This window comes from Fusarium poae, chromosome 2, assembly GCF_019609905.1.
Source record: "Fusarium poae strain DAOMC 252244 chromosome 2, whole genome shotgun sequence".
In the NCBI taxonomy this organism is placed as follows: domain Eukaryota; kingdom Fungi; phylum Ascomycota; class Sordariomycetes; order Hypocreales; family Nectriaceae; genus Fusarium; species Fusarium poae.
Window position 1 is genome coordinate 1,283,963 of NC_058400.1, and position 14,739 is coordinate 1,298,701.

General features: G+C 46.6%; 6 protein-coding genes and 1 non-coding gene across 7 annotated transcripts; 6 read left to right on the forward strand and 1 right to left on the reverse strand.

Moving 5' to 3' along the window:
* Window positions 1-141: 141 nt before the first annotated feature.
* Window positions 142-1,395, forward strand: FPOAC1_004352 (uncharacterized protein; the record flags this gene model as incomplete). The annotated part of the gene is made up of 1 exon (XM_044848903.1): window positions 142-1,395. One exon carries the CDS (start codon window positions 142-144, stop codon window positions 1,393-1,395), a length of 1,254 nt encoding a protein of 417 aa, XP_044707613.1.
* A 726-nt stretch (window positions 1,396-2,121) lies between these two features.
* On the reverse strand, window positions 2,122-2,709 carry FPOAC1_004353 (uncharacterized protein; the record flags this gene model as incomplete). Its single annotated transcript, XM_044848904.1, has 1 exon — window positions 2,122-2,709. One exon carries the CDS (start codon window positions 2,707-2,709, stop codon window positions 2,122-2,124), a length of 588 nt encoding a protein of 195 aa, XP_044707614.1.
* A 689-nt stretch (window positions 2,710-3,398) lies between these two features.
* FPOAC1_004354 lies at window positions 3,399-3,470 on the forward strand. The gene has a single exon. It is a non-coding gene; the product is annotated as a tRNA-Arg (tRNA).
* A 2,217-nt stretch (window positions 3,471-5,687) lies between these two features.
* Window positions 5,688-6,927, forward strand: FPOAC1_004355 (uncharacterized protein; the record flags this gene model as incomplete). The annotated part of the gene is made up of 2 exons (XM_044848905.1): window positions 5,688-5,928; window positions 6,095-6,927. The coding sequence occupies 2 exons, from the start codon at window positions 5,688-5,690 to the stop codon at window positions 6,925-6,927; spliced, it is 1,074 nt and encodes a 357-aa protein (XP_044707615.1).
* A 2,026-nt stretch (window positions 6,928-8,953) lies between these two features.
* Window positions 8,954-10,836, forward strand: FPOAC1_004356 (uncharacterized protein; the record flags this gene model as incomplete). Its single annotated transcript, XM_044848906.1, has 4 exons — window positions 8,954-9,817; window positions 9,865-9,946; window positions 9,993-10,697; window positions 10,790-10,836. The coding sequence occupies 4 exons, from the start codon at window positions 8,954-8,956 to the stop codon at window positions 10,834-10,836; spliced, it is 1,698 nt and encodes a 565-aa protein (XP_044707616.1).
* Window positions 10,837-12,027: 1,191 nt separating this feature from the next.
* On the forward strand, window positions 12,028-12,396 carry FPOAC1_004357 (uncharacterized protein; the record flags this gene model as incomplete). The annotated part of the gene is made up of 2 exons (XM_044848907.1): window positions 12,028-12,226; window positions 12,299-12,396. 2 exons carry the CDS (start codon window positions 12,028-12,030, stop codon window positions 12,394-12,396), a joined length of 297 nt encoding a protein of 98 aa, XP_044707617.1.
* Window positions 12,397-13,772: 1,376 nt separating this feature from the next.
* On the forward strand, window positions 13,773-14,498 carry FPOAC1_004358 (uncharacterized protein; the record flags this gene model as incomplete). The annotated part of the gene is made up of 1 exon (XM_044848908.1): window positions 13,773-14,498. The coding sequence occupies one exon, from the start codon at window positions 13,773-13,775 to the stop codon at window positions 14,496-14,498; it is 726 nt and encodes a 241-aa protein (XP_044707618.1).
* Between the last annotated feature and the right edge of the window lie 241 nt (window positions 14,499-14,739).

Consider the following 14,739-nt stretch of genomic DNA (forward strand, 5'->3'; position numbering starts at 1 on the left):
CTCTCTCTTCATCTTGGGAATCTTTTATCCTCCCTTTTCTCTATTATCAATCAGTCATCATCCTCTATACAAACAAAAACATTCTTGATACTCTTTACCTCTCTACTCCATCATTACCCCAGATTCATCACTAGCTTCAAAATGTCGGCCCGCCTCCACAAAGGCCTGTCAAGCGTTCTCGCCAAATCTCCCTCTGACACTGTCATTCTTTCTTCTGTCCGTACTCCTATTTGTCGCTCTTATAAGGGTCAATTGAAGGATGCATACCCAGAGGAACTTCTCGCCAGTGTTCTCAAAGCTACACTGAAAGCTCACCCCGAAGCACCCGTCGACGATGTCGCCGTCGGTGTTGTCCTTTCGGAACTCGGCGGCTCCAAAGCAGCACGCATGGCTCTCAACCACGTCGGTTTTAAAAACACTACCAGCTTGTACACCGTCAATCGCGCATGCTCAAGTTCTTTGCAAGCTATTGCGGCTGTGTCGGGTCAGATTCAGACTGGTATGATTGACTCTGGTATCGCGGCTGGTATGGAGAGCATGACGAGGAATTACGGGTCTAGAGCTATTCCCGTTGATGTATGGCCTGAACTGAAAGAGTCGGAGAATCATCATGCGCGGGATTGTATTATGCCTATGGGCTTGACGTCGGAGAACGTTGCTAGTCGGTATGGTGTTTCGAGAGCGGATCAGGATGCCATGGCTGTTGAATCTCACCGACGAGCTGCTCGTGCACGAAGTGAGGGTCGTTTCGCTGAGGAGATTGTTCCTGTTGAGACGAGGTTCCAGGAGGTTGATAAGCAGGGTAACAAGGTCGGCGAGGAGAAGCGCATCACTGTTACCGCAGATGATGGTATCCGTGAGGGTGTTACTATTGAGGCTCTTACCAAGCTCAAGCCCGCTTTCAAAGCAGACGGAACTTCAACAGCTGGAAACTCAAGCCAAGTCTCCGATGGTGCAGCAGCTACATTTCTCATGCGCCGAAGCACCGCCACCGCGTTAGGTCTCCAAGATCAAATCATTGGTAAATTCGTTTCTGCCGTGACAGTTGGCTGTGATCCCGATGAGATGGGTATTGGACCCGCCCTCGCAATCCCCAAGCTATTGAACCAAGTCGGTTTAACCAACGAGGATGTTTCGCGATGGGAGATTAACGAAGCGTTTGCGAGCCAAGCTCTGCACTGCGTGAGGGAGTTGGGACTTGAGGATGCGTGGGCAAAGGAAAAGGTGAATCCTGATGGTGGTGCTATTGCTCTTGGACATCCTCTTGGCGCTACTGGAGCGAGAATGACGAGTACGCTTTTGCATGGGTTGAAGAGGGATGGTGGTGAGGTTGGTGTTGTTAGTATGTGTGTTGGTACTGGTATGGGTATGGCTGGATTGTTTGTGCGGGAGTAGATTTGTTATAGTAAAGGTTATTGAATAAAAGTATCTAGAAGTGTTGTAAGCTTTTGAATCGAAGAATTATATGTCTATTGGAGCGCTCTGTATGTTTGTGTGTGCATCTTGATCTTGATGAAATCGGGATGAGTGTTTTGTCTGAGATAGTGAAGTATGATGGAACTAAACCGTCACGATAAAGTATCCGATAAGCTTATCATCATGTTAAAAGTATAGTACTTGGCGCATTCTTGGTTAATGTATTCGTATTAGTACTCTCAAAGTGGAACAGGAAAGGGCATGATTTGTTGGTAAGTGGGTTGATCACGAATCCCCAAGATTTCCTAAGCTGATCAGCTGATCTACAATTTCTTGGCAATATAGTCTCAAATAACATGGTATCTGATTTCCAATAGATTCTGTTGAATATGCATGTTTTGTTGTATTCTTCATGTCGTCCCGTAAAATTCGTCCATCTGAACCCCTGCAGGGTAATCAACGTGGCTTGCAGAAGGCTTGCAGAAGGCTTGCAGAAGGCTTGCAGAACAAAAAGCAGGGCAACCAACAGCTGGAATGCGTGCATTATTATTTGTGTTAGTTATATCTACTGGAAACATTTCTTTTTTCACCGCTCTATCTCCCTTGAACAGTTTCGCTACCCCCATTAACCCGCCATCAATAACAATTCCAGCCCATGACCCAGTAATTCGTACCCTAAACGCCCGCAAGCAAATAGACCAATGTCTATTTCACTTCGATATCAATGATGTTCGACTTGTAAGAACCCGTTAGAGTTCCATTGATGGGTGTACCTTCTTCAAGTTCACTGGGATCAATACCCTCCTTTTCTCGCGGCCACACAGCAATCCACGTCCCCTTTAATTGAACCGTCGCTCCCTCAAATACATTGTCCATAGGAACAACAGGTTCTTGGAGTGTAGATTCCCAAATAGCTGTTTGACCAGGTCCAATCTCAACTAGGGCATCTTCTAGAGGTGGCCACAATCTGGAAGATTCAATTTGCAGAATTTCCAAAGGCTCACTGTCGCCTTTGGGGGTGATGTACAGCGTACCCATTTGAATAGCTAGAGCATCCAACGGTGAGCCGTAGTTAAGAATGGTGACTGGGTGATCATTGTTGTTTTTCACAGCTGTGCGCATGAGAACAGGGTTCTTTTCCTCTTGTTGAATGATAACCTCAAGATTGCGTAGCGCTAGAGGTGTTGTGAATGATTGCGTTACTGATGTGACTGATTCTGTGGGTGTAAAGATGGCGATGAAGATTATGGCTGCTAATACGCCTAGAAATAGACGTAGAACTGGAGAAGCCATTTTTGTTTTTTTGGTGAGATGAGTGATGTGTTGAAGTAACGTCAAGTAGGTAGTGAGTGAGTGATGATAAAAGAACAAGGGATTGTTGTTTCAGTCAACGTCTTGAGTATAAAGAGAAGGAACAGACGTTGGTTGTGAGATGAAAGTAAAGAAAAGATTATAAGGTTAAATACGTCCCATCAAAATAACTTCAAAAAACGGGGACCCAACCGTTTGGGTATTCAAGGGAGAGTGAGAAAGAATGCAACTGTAATAAGTCAACAACGAGAAGAAACAGAGAATCCAGGGGTTCGTTCATCTGCATGGCATTCAATTCATTTCATCTCACGTGAATTACTGCGCCGCTTACTGGGATGTACACTACTAAGATACTAGATAGATGGATCCTCCCTTTTAAAAAAGGAGAGCGAGCTGAAAACCATTCTGCTTCTTGTGATATCACCTATTCTATATTAGACCAGCTGAACTATCGGATACTAAAAGGCTCATGATTCCTCAACGGGTCTGCGCTATTAGAGTTAACGATTTTTTTAGTTTATCGAATGCGCTTTGATCAAATGGTACCCTTTGCTGGGGTCTAACTGAACAGGTGATGTGCTTCATACCTACGCGAGCTGAAGTCGGGAAGAAGACACATTGACAGGGGTCTGTATACTCACATTTGAAAAAGCAAATCAATAATAAGACGAGGTCGCGTGGCCCAATGGCAAGGCGTCTGACTACGAATCAGAAGATTCTGGGTTCGATCCCCAGCGTGATCAATTTTTTGCCAGATGGACTGAATGTTATTTTCTTTTGGCGATTCAGTCAAGTTTTCTTGTCAAGTTTTCTCTTTGTTCGGTCAACTCTCTCTTCTCTTTGATTCAAGATTGGGATACTCTGTATTATTGTTGTTGGCAAAGATTGACGTTCCTCACAGCCATCCCAAAACTTGACCTCCTAAGCGACACATGAGGCAATCGTCTTCACTAACCATGTATATATCCCCATGCTCTGAATGGCCTCAACTCTGATCCAAAGTAGTTTCTTCTTTCTCATGCACTTAACTCTTGCTGACCATTTATCGACTTCCCAGGCCATCGTGTCCGACATCTACCGACAATACACTTCTCCTTCGACCGCAATTGAGATCTAACTATAAAGATGTACCCTGATAGGCACCAACACTCAAAATTGTATTCGCTGATCTTCTCGGGTATAGTGAGCTACCGCGCGCACAGATAATCGCTCAGATCTTGGGCAGGTGACTTGCAGCAAAGGAGGCCTCTGCGCTGATACACCATTGAAGTACCAAAGCACAGGTGTTGGTTCTGTAAATTGGCACTTCATGGTATTCTCAACTTATATGAAACATGGATAGAAAAATAGTTGCAGTTGCTCGGGCTATGACCGCAAAAGCAGAGGCAACATCAAAGTCATTCAAGCTCACCTTCGTCAGTGTGCATGGGGTAATGTGTTACAACCCAGTCTTATACATAAAGTAGGGAATGTTTGCTGCCCTCCATGCAGGCTTGTTCAAGGGGAACAGCTCGGACACGTTGAACAGATCAGATTCTTGAACTTGACTCTGGTGGATTTGACTCAGGTCTTATCCCGACCCAGGACCTTTCCTCGTTGGGAAATATCACGACATACTTGCACACGGAGACAGTTTGAGGCCATGTGATAGGAAAGAAAGAGTTGCACGAGTAGGCACTCGAGGGATGACCATGAAGATACCGTGGACCTGGTGTTGAGTTGTCGACCTGTTGGACTGCAAAGGCAAACACTCAAAGGTTGTGTCGCCCAATCTCATTAATTGAGTTAAGTCAACGTGCAATTCGAGTCAGTCAATATCGAGGACGGTACGAGGTGTGCGCTCTGTGTCCTCAGCGTTCCGCAAATGTTAACTACATTGAACAATCACCGGAAGATTGATCAATTTGATACAACCCCCAGATTGTCCGTCTCGGCAAAGTAGCTATATTGACCAGCCTCAACCATCTCTGGCATCCACGTGCCTGCACAAACAAGTATCAAGGGTCAGACAACTTGGCTAGCGTGAGCACAAGAGACCATTAATCCAGACACTCTATGACGAGTATCATCTCCAGACTTTCACTTCTTGTCAACCCAGCTTACGACTCGATCTTCAATCTGTTTGACAAGCACTCTCAATCTCCCGAATAACTAACTTACACTCATACCCGACAATGCCAAGTACAATCTCCCTTGTTGAACAGGTCAACCTTGTTATCTTAATACGATCTTTAATACCATTGAAGAATTTATCCGATCTAAATTTCGCAACTCTTGTTGTTTAGACTCAAATTCTGACATGTTCCTTTTTTCTTGGTGGGGTCACGCCCTCATCCTTGTGACGATGCTACAATCTGTGTTTCGGCTTAAGGTGAGACAGGCGATTTGGGCATGACGCCCGGACCGGCACTTGATCCTTTGATAATTTAGTTATTTTTGATCTGAAGAGATGGATCGATGATTCAAGTCAATTTAATGTGAGATATCTCAGTAAATCTGCATTCAAGAGTCTATAATTCCATAGGTAAGCAGAGGAAGAGTGAGTCTAGTTACACTCATCTTCCCGCTGTCTCGGAGAATTAATGCCATGTTAATGAATCGCCAAGGATAATAACGACAACTTCTGTGTCAAACAAATTGAGCAACCACAACGCCCCGAAACGAATCCTTGATACTACTAACCCACGGGCATTAACCCCCAGGCTCAAGCTTAAAGATGGGCAATCGTCCCATGCCCCTGCCCCCAGAACCAGGCTGAAACTCATCAATACTATGTACCAGACTCATTTATAAGTACTCATCGACATCACGCAATGCTTTAGTGTCCCTCTTCTTTCACAGCTGCTCTCCAAGTTCAAGTTCATTCATTTTTATTTTATTAATTTTCATTCACTCATTCATTTTCTTTTCTTTCCACTCTTTAATTCCCCTTTTTAGTGCGATCTGGTCCATCGTTCATTATGAAGTGGCTTGCTGGTCTTGCTTTTGCCTCTTTGGCTACTGCTGTGCCCCTGACTGGTGGGCGCGCTCCTACACCTTTAAACGTCGAGCTTGAGCTGCAGGGCAACTCAAAGGTCAAGGCTGTCGTTACGAATAATGGTAGTCGAAACTTGAAGCTTCTCAGGCTTGGAACATTTCTTGATGATGCTCCTGTTGAGAGGGTTCAGGTTTACTCTGCTAGTGACTTTAGTGCTACTGCTGGTAAGAATCTTGAATGCGGGATAGATGATGGTGGCTGGTAAATTCATCGAGTATCAAGTTGATCACGGTATCAAATATTTGGGCACTTATGAGATGAAACCTGCCTAATATCATCTTCCAACCCCTCATTGTCGATCTCAACTTGAACATTACTAACACCAAACAGTGAAAAAGCCTGTCCCCTTTGACGGCATTTACCTCTCTATCGACACCTCTTTGCTTGACGACACCGCTTTCCAGACCATCCCCGCAGGCGGATCCTACGAAACGAGCCTTGACATTGCTGAATTCCACGATCTTTCCGCCGGCGGCAAGTTCAGCGTCCTCTCATCTGGCGTCCTATCCTACGCCGAGGAAAACACCACAGAGCTAGTCGGCTCTATACCATTCTGGTCCAACCAACTCGATGCCGAAGTCGACGGCCCGCAAGCCTTTTCCGTCCGCACAGCCTACCACAGCAAACGAGCTCAGGTCCAGAGCGACTGCAACGGTGACAGGTTCGCAGTGACCCAAGCAGCTCTATCACAATGCGTTAGCCAAGCCGCGGCCGCCCAACAAGCAGCCGCCAACGGCCCCGCCGACAAGATGGACGAGTACTTTAAGAGATCCGATGCCGCGACGCGAGCCACCGTGGCCGACGTGTTTGCCAAGATCACTGCGGCGTGCGGGACCATTGATTCCGGGGAGATGCGCTACTACTGCAGCGACGTGTACGGCGCGTGCAAGAATGGTATTCTCGCGTATACTGTTCCCAACGGTAACTACATGTCATACTGTGACTTGTACTTTGATCGTCTGCCGGCTACGACGACGAATTGTCATGGTCAGGATAAGGGTAACACCAACTTGCATGAGATGACACATTTGAATCAAATCAAGGGCACGTCGGACTTTGGTGGTTACGGATACAGTTTCCTCAGGAGCTTGACAGCTGAGCAGAACATTAATCATGCTGACACGTACGCTCTGTTTGCCCAGGCTGTTTCCATGAGTTGCTGATTGGACATGATATGATAGTTTTTGGAGTATTTGGTTCTAGGATACCATGAGTAATTGACTGCATCACATACATAGAACCCGATCGAGGTTACAAAAAATTTGAGGTGATGTTCATAATGACCGATTCGACGTACAATACTCTGATCACTCAAAGTCTGTAAATCCACTCTTGAACAAAGAAAAGTTGAGACACTCGTAAATGGACTCGTGCTGAAAGAGTAAGCAAGGATATCCTCGTTATCACAGTCTAGTTGAGCGACTGTCGGCCAACAACATCTGAGACATGGACCGTGAGGAAGCGCTACTACAAGACGGCCGTTGAGAATATGAAGGAAAAGGTGGAACAAAAGAGTAGAAACTGAGTTGGCATGCAGGGCATTTGGAGAGTGAGTAATTAGTGGACCAAGGCACAAAGAAGAGGGTAAGGCGAGCTGAACAGGGGTCCCCCATCGAGGTTGGTTGTCGGAAGATTAAAGATCGAGACTCCAGAAGGACGGATGATGTTGATCAGGTACCGAGAAACAAAGAAAGAGGTCAATACCCAATTTACTTTGCCATATAATCGGATCCAGCCGAAGTATTCATGATGATCACTTCTGGGGATCTTTCATGTTTCCAAGATTTCACGTGTGAGAGATAGAATGATTGGTCTGGTTTAGTGGAGACGAGTGCGACGTCATCGTACAGAAAACATCCCCTCCCCTCCCTGGAACCAAGAGAAGAGAAAAAGGTCCTTGCTTTTAGCACTGCAACTTTGCTTCAAGGATGGATCTAGTCTGAACGAGTCAGAGTTGAGAAAGACTCTCTCAGCAAGTTTGTTATTTTGGTTGCAATATAGTCAGCGAGCCTGATTTTTGTATCCGTACTCGCACAGACGGTAGGTAATTGATGATTGGAATTTCCAAATCTTGTTGCCTGTCAGCTTTTTAAGGGCACCTGTATTAATGGTATCACCCAACAGTGGTAAAGACAAAGACACGGCCTATTCCGTTGGACACTAGCAAAGCCGACAAGAAAGAATTCGAGTTTAGTCCACCCATTTCAGGGGAGGACCCTGCAGGTTGAGAAACCTGTGTGATTGTCCAGTTTATCATGTTTATCATCAAGATGGAGAAATGGAGGAAGATGCCATTTTTAGAACAGCAACTTATGGTATGGTCCACGTGATGATGATGATCATCGTCTTGGTGAATACAACTCTAGAACTTAACACTCCATTTAATCATCATTTTCCTGTTGTAAATATCAATTTTGCATTTTATCAGCTATAAACCTCAATAATCCCAGTCCCTGCATTTTAGCTGCCATAACCGGCTTTTGGAGGTGCCGGCCCACTTGGTTTGTGCTTGGGCGTCGAGACCTCCGAAGCGTCTTTGGTGGTGGTGGGCTGAGAAGAGGAGAGGAGAGGAGCGGGAGTTTCTTTGTGTAAAAAGAGTACAGTACGTAACGTTTCAACTCGACAATAATGCCGGTCGAGTCTTGTCTCCGTCATGTCGTACTACCTATCATGTGTCTCCCTCTGTCTCGGAATCAATCAAGGGTCCATCTTCTATCATCACAGGTCGTCATCACCTGAACGGCCCAACGATAAAACCTTCAGGGCTCTTCCTGTCCCTTCTGTCCCCTGTAATTGTATGTAGCGGAAGTCACAAGCCGCTAAGACGGCCAGTGGAAGTGCGAATTCTCCACTAAGCCTCGTTCGGCCCTGGAAATGGGATGTCTCGTCTCGACAAGCGGGGTCAAGTCTTGACCTGTCAACGTCATCAGCCATGGCCATCACCCTCCATCTTGGGTCGTCCACCCACTCCTCTCATCAAGTCACTTATCCCGCCCACCCTCCAGTACATTTCCTCCCTTTCTTCTCTTCATCTTTATTCTCCTCGATACCCAAACGATAAAAGACGCCATCATCACCGGGCTGGCACACATACGACTAGCCTTTATATACGTTTTGGTCTGCTCTTGGCAGCCATAGTCACAAATCACACAAATCTACAGTACACATTCATTCATTCATTCATTCATAATGGCTGGCGAACGCTGGGATCGCGACCGCTTTGAGCGCATGTCCCGAGGCCGTCCTGACGATGATGGAGCTTCATACACACGCAGCACTCGACCTCGCGACCATTCAGATGAGCGATATGACCGTCGACCTGGTCGCGGTTATTATGATGAAGACGACATGGGCCGTGATCGTCGCTACCCAGATGACCCTCGATATCCTCCTCAGCTCCAGCGAGAGCGCGAGAGAGATCGAGAGGCTCCTCCTCCTTGGGCTCGCCGAACTGATGTCCTAGAGAGAGAAAGAGAGCGAGACTATCCTCGCCGTGAATCTCCTCCTCGTCGACCCGGCTTCCTCCGCAGACAATCATCTCTTGACACTTATGACCGCCGACCAAGATTCCTCGACCACCGCGAGGAATACCCAGCTCCCGCTCGCCGCGAAGACGTTCGTCCTCGAGATCCTCGAGAAGATTACAGACCTCCTCCTTATCAGCCCATTCCTCTGCCCAAGAGCCGGGGACTGCCACCCCCTAGGAGATACAACGACGAGCATTATGATGACATTAAGATCGCCGAGCCCGACTATTACGGCGACGAAGACTTTCGATCCATGCCTGAACGTGTTCGTGAGAGAGAGTATACTCGATCCCGCAAGAGCCGCGGTCGTGGTCGTGACCGTGACCGTAGCCGCGAGTCGCGCTCAACTCGAACTCGCTCTGTCCGAAGCAGCTCCTACTCTTCCGCGTCTTCCAGCCGTTCCTCCAGCAGCAGTGGAGGCACTACAGTGAGAAGCGAGTATCCCAAGAAGGGCAAGACTCGCATTCCAGCCAAGCTTGTTTCCAAGCGAGCTCTTATCGATCTTGGATACCCATTCTTTGAAGAGGTTTGTTCAAGCGTCCATTTCTGATTTCAGCGACTAACATTGTACAGGGTACCACAATCATTGTTCAAAAGGCTCTTGGCCAAGACAATATTGACGAACTGCTCAAGGTCAGCGAGGATTACAAAAAGGGTATGTGTTTCGTGCATTGTTTCTGAACTTGACTAACGATGAACAGTCGAGGCTGAAATTGCTGCTTCTCGAGAACCCAAGGCACCCACAGCTGCTTTGCCTGCACCTCCAGAGACAGTGAGGGAGCCTACTCCTGAACCACCACCAGCAAAGACTCCTCCTCCTCCCGCTCAGGAACCGCCTACTCCTATGCCTCCGGTCCAGGCAACTCCAGTTCCTCCTCCCGCTCAACAGGCACCTCCTCAGCCTATGCCAATGCCTACTCCTGCGCCACCACCTATTTACTACCAGCCTCCCCCTCCTCAGATGGCTCAGCCAGTACCTCCCGCTTTCTACCAACCAGGACCCCCTCCTGCAGGGCCTCCTCCGATGGCTGCTCCCCCGATGGGCCCCCCTCCTCAACAGTCTGTGTATGACTACGAGGAAACTGTCATTCGAGACGTTTCGCCATCCCGAACCATGACTTCAATGTCAAGCTACGACTCTTACTACCGGGATAGTTATCATCACCACCACCACCCTGAAGAGCTTGTCGTTCGAACCCGCTCGAAATCCCGAAGCCGCAAAGACATTCGAAGGGAGATTAAGGATCTCGAGCGTGAGCTGACACACCGACCTCGAGGCCACTCCACCGGCGGCGAACTCGTTCGCGCTGAGCGTCTACCCGACGGCCAGCTGGTCATCAGGGAAGAACGTGTTGAGAAGGAAGTTCTGCACCGTAAACCTCCTCGTATCGAGAAGGACAAGAAAGGTAGGATGGCCATTAGCGTACCTAAGTACCGTTAGAGGTGCGCATTTGTTTCTGAAGTTATTGAAAAACGTGTGGCTGACTCGGCTGCACAGGTCCTCCCCCTAAGCTCATGCGGGCCATGTTTGCTACTCTCACTTGAACGGAATGTCATATACGAGACAAGCCTGTGACGACTACGAAATTGGGAAAAGAACATAAACAAGGGAACGAAACCGCCTTGATGGCTAATGAGCGTGTAAACCGAATTTGTCAGTATACGTTGGATATATATAAGGACTTTTGGGTGTATATTTGATGGGTATATTTTTATTCTGGAAAGACTTAGACACATTGTTGGGTATGGGAATCTTTGATGGAAACATCTATATTACTAACGAATTTACGATATATAATGACTATCGATGGGTTGTTGAGTGTGCTGTGACTGAGGATTATGATAGCCTGGTCTTGGCATAACTGCAAATTTGGGTCTTGCCTTAAATGGAGCGGCATTGATCTATGAATCTTTTGAAGTATTGTCTTTCCTATTTATTTCCTCTCCTTGGAGGAACCAACAATATCTGGGCCGCAATGTATGAACCTCGGGAACGGCCAGATCCACAAATACGGGTGCAAGACCGGAGGTTCACTTGTTATAGAGCAACGGCACGGGGGTACATTAATACAGTAGAAGGAACAGAAGAGTCTTTTGTTTCATCTCTACGCTGAAAGGATCATAAGTACATCAAATACACAACTAAGAGTGAACGAAATCGGCGTTGAATGACTACTTTGTCATCTCTTGTGCCCTCGGAGCTGAAGGTGACTGACAATGTGCGCAGCAGTTGTGTTTATTAAAGTTTATTCATTTGCAACATCTAGATAAAGTCTCTGGTTATGCTTAAACTGGAAACAAGATCACCTGAACGTCAAGTTCCTGCATTGTCTCGACCAACTGCTTCAACGATCAAGTCACATGTCATGACCTTTTTCAGCTCAGATACCATCCCGTGACTCTTATCCTCCAATATTGTGACCTTACCTCATAAAGACGCAATACTTGTCGCAAAAACACCTTCTCTATTCGTGTCGCGTGGTTCATGGTTTCACCCATAGATATATCCCCGGGGTGACGTCACATGCACTTACTTACTTTGTCTTTTGAGCCTTTCCATCTCAGCATGACGTGACGACGTCACGACTTTTTAAAAAATCCAGGAACAAGATTTATAAAGTATTAGAGTAAGGCTGACGTTTATAAAGGAGCCAAGACCATTCTTTTCCTCTCAACATATCCTCATCAACAAATTACCTACCCTAACTCAACTCAACTCAACTCAACTCATTCAAAATGGCCATCACCAGCGCTATCAACAACTTCTTCGCCTCCATCTACGAGCTTCTCGCTTCAGTAGTCAACACCATCTACGCCGTCATCCACTCCATCTTTTCGGCGGTCCTTGGCTTTGTTCAGGGTCTTTTCAATCTCATTAGTGATGTCGTCTCTGGTCTTGTAGACGTCACTGGTGGTGTTGGCAAGTTTATAGCCAGTAAGTATTTCCCTCTCTATCTTTTTTTTGTCTATTTAGGTGTGAATGTCAAATGCTAATACGGGAATGTAGGCAATGCTGCTATTCTGGCCGTTGGTGCACTGGGTGCTTTTGCGTATGTGAGGTACACTGCTCAGGGAAAGCAGATTGCGAACAAGAAGACTCAGTAGATGCTTTCTGTTTGATGGGTGGGCAATTCTCTTTGGTACCTAAGTTGACAAGTCTAAATTAATAAAATACCTACAAAGTAATTCCAAGACAGTTTCTCCTGTGGGTGTAGATTGACATGCGGCTCCATCACAAGGTTTGCTTAGCTCTGCAAATCTTGACATAAAGTCATGTGCTAAGCTTTTGTTAGTTCGTTGGTCCTTGTCTTTGATTGCTTGTCAGATGCGCGTGCTTGCGGTAAGACGTTGTCTCTAACGGTAGACTACTGTATGTGCTTGACTTTGACTCCACTGGGGACAAAACTAATGATTCTTTAACTACCTATGTACCTAGATAGGTAGGTATAGTATATCCTGGAACTCGACGCTCAAAAACAAAACCCAATGTTGTCTCATGCGGGTGGTCAATAGTCTAGATAGCGCATAAAAGTGCAAATGGAGGCAACTGTTTGAGAAAAAAGCTATCCTTGTTTTTGAGGAGATGCCCACATAATAGTGATCTCATCCCATCTCATCTCATCTCACTCACTCATTGGGGGCTAAAAGTCGGGATGATTACGGGCCGCTTTAGTGCAACTGTTGAACTGAAATATATTGATAGTTAGTAAACGTCTTTCTTTAGTTTCTATATATCCGACACATCGTCTCAACTTTCATGACAGACATCTCAACGCATTGTTCACAAGGTTGTATTCGGTACGGGTTGTTTTCTTGAGCAAGGCGTTATTGTGATTGATCCTTCAGCTTTAATTACAATCTGACAAGGATCCTGAATCCTTCCGACAGCCACAGCCACCAGATGCATGTCTCGTCGCATTTATCTTGGCAACTCCTTCAATTTCTAGTTTTGATGACTATTCTTGAACGTAACGCCATGTTGCAATCAATAGTATGGCCCAGACTCGGGGTAAACTCACCACCTACTCTACACGGCCAAACCCAACATTCTCGCAGCCCTATCGAACAGACCGTCAAATAACCGAGACTGGAGTATGTTGGACCCTTGCAAAGTTGAATCACTAGCCTGTCTATTCCCGGTTCAGAAATCGTACGGTATATCATCTCATTGGCCCCATTCCATGTTTGACTATCCTACCAGGGCGGAGAGAGCGGCGCAGCGGTAACAAGAGACAGGGATTGTATCACTGGTGCTTACTCTTTGGAAGGATGCCATGTGTGTGTTTTTCTACGGAGAACGGAGTACCGAGTGTCGATAGATAACTTGACATCTCCGCCCCTGAGGCCGTCGGCATCCTTCTCCCCAGCTCTTGTTTTCTTCCTTTTCCAAGAACAAACTACCAAGTTCTCTCTCATACGAGTCTCGATTCATACACAAACTCACACCCAAGTCTCGGTCAGCATATAAAAAACTGTTCAACATGGCGAGCTGCTTCGGTGAAGACAAGAACGAGGTCCTCGACCAGTTCGCATGCGACCCCAGCGGCAAGATCAAGTCGTGCTGTTCTAGAGGCGATTCATGTGCCTCGAACGGACTCTGCGTCACTTCAAATAAGGATGCATTGTCTCCCTACTTCGTAAACTCTTGTACAGAGGAGAACTGGGATGACCCAACCTGTATCACAGAATGTCAAGGCAATGGAAACGGAGTTGTGCCTTGTGGAGCAGGCAAGTTTTGCTGCTACGGTTTCGGCGGTTGCGACTGCAACAACTCTACACAAGTCTTTACCTTGGACCCCGTCAAGATCATCACGACGATCCCTACAGACGCGACAAAAGTCGACGAAGCGACGTCGGCCATTAGCGATGCCACCACAGCAACAGGCAGCTCAACAGTGCAATCGACTGTTACACACACAAACACATCTGCCGCCGAGACCACGTCTTCGAGCAGTGAAGGAAGCAACAACGCGTTGCCTATTGGGTTGGGTGTGGGTATCGGAGCAGGTGTTGTGCTCATCGGACTCGGAGTCGGATTTTGGTTGTGGAGAAGAAAGAAGAGCCGTGCTTCAAAGCCAGCTGTTGTTTCTGACGATTACATGGTCAAGCATCCAGTGGAAAACCCCAATACCCCGAATTACAGTCACTATCAACCTGTCAAGCCTGTTGAGATGAGCGCCAATACTGATCGGGTGGAGCTACCATAAAGAAGATGAGTTGGAGTTGTCAAATATGACTGTTCTGTATATAGATATTTATTTAATTCGGCATTTCAATAGAAGCGATATACCCATTAATTAATCGGAAATAAGAGAGTGTTGGTTGTGTCTTGGATCGCTTCACTAAAGTTTCATTTGGTAGGGCTCTGATTGGAAGACTTGTCTGTAATTTCCACATTTAAACGGGTGGTCTAAGCCCTGCCGCTTAGCCTCAGCGTTAGGTCAACAG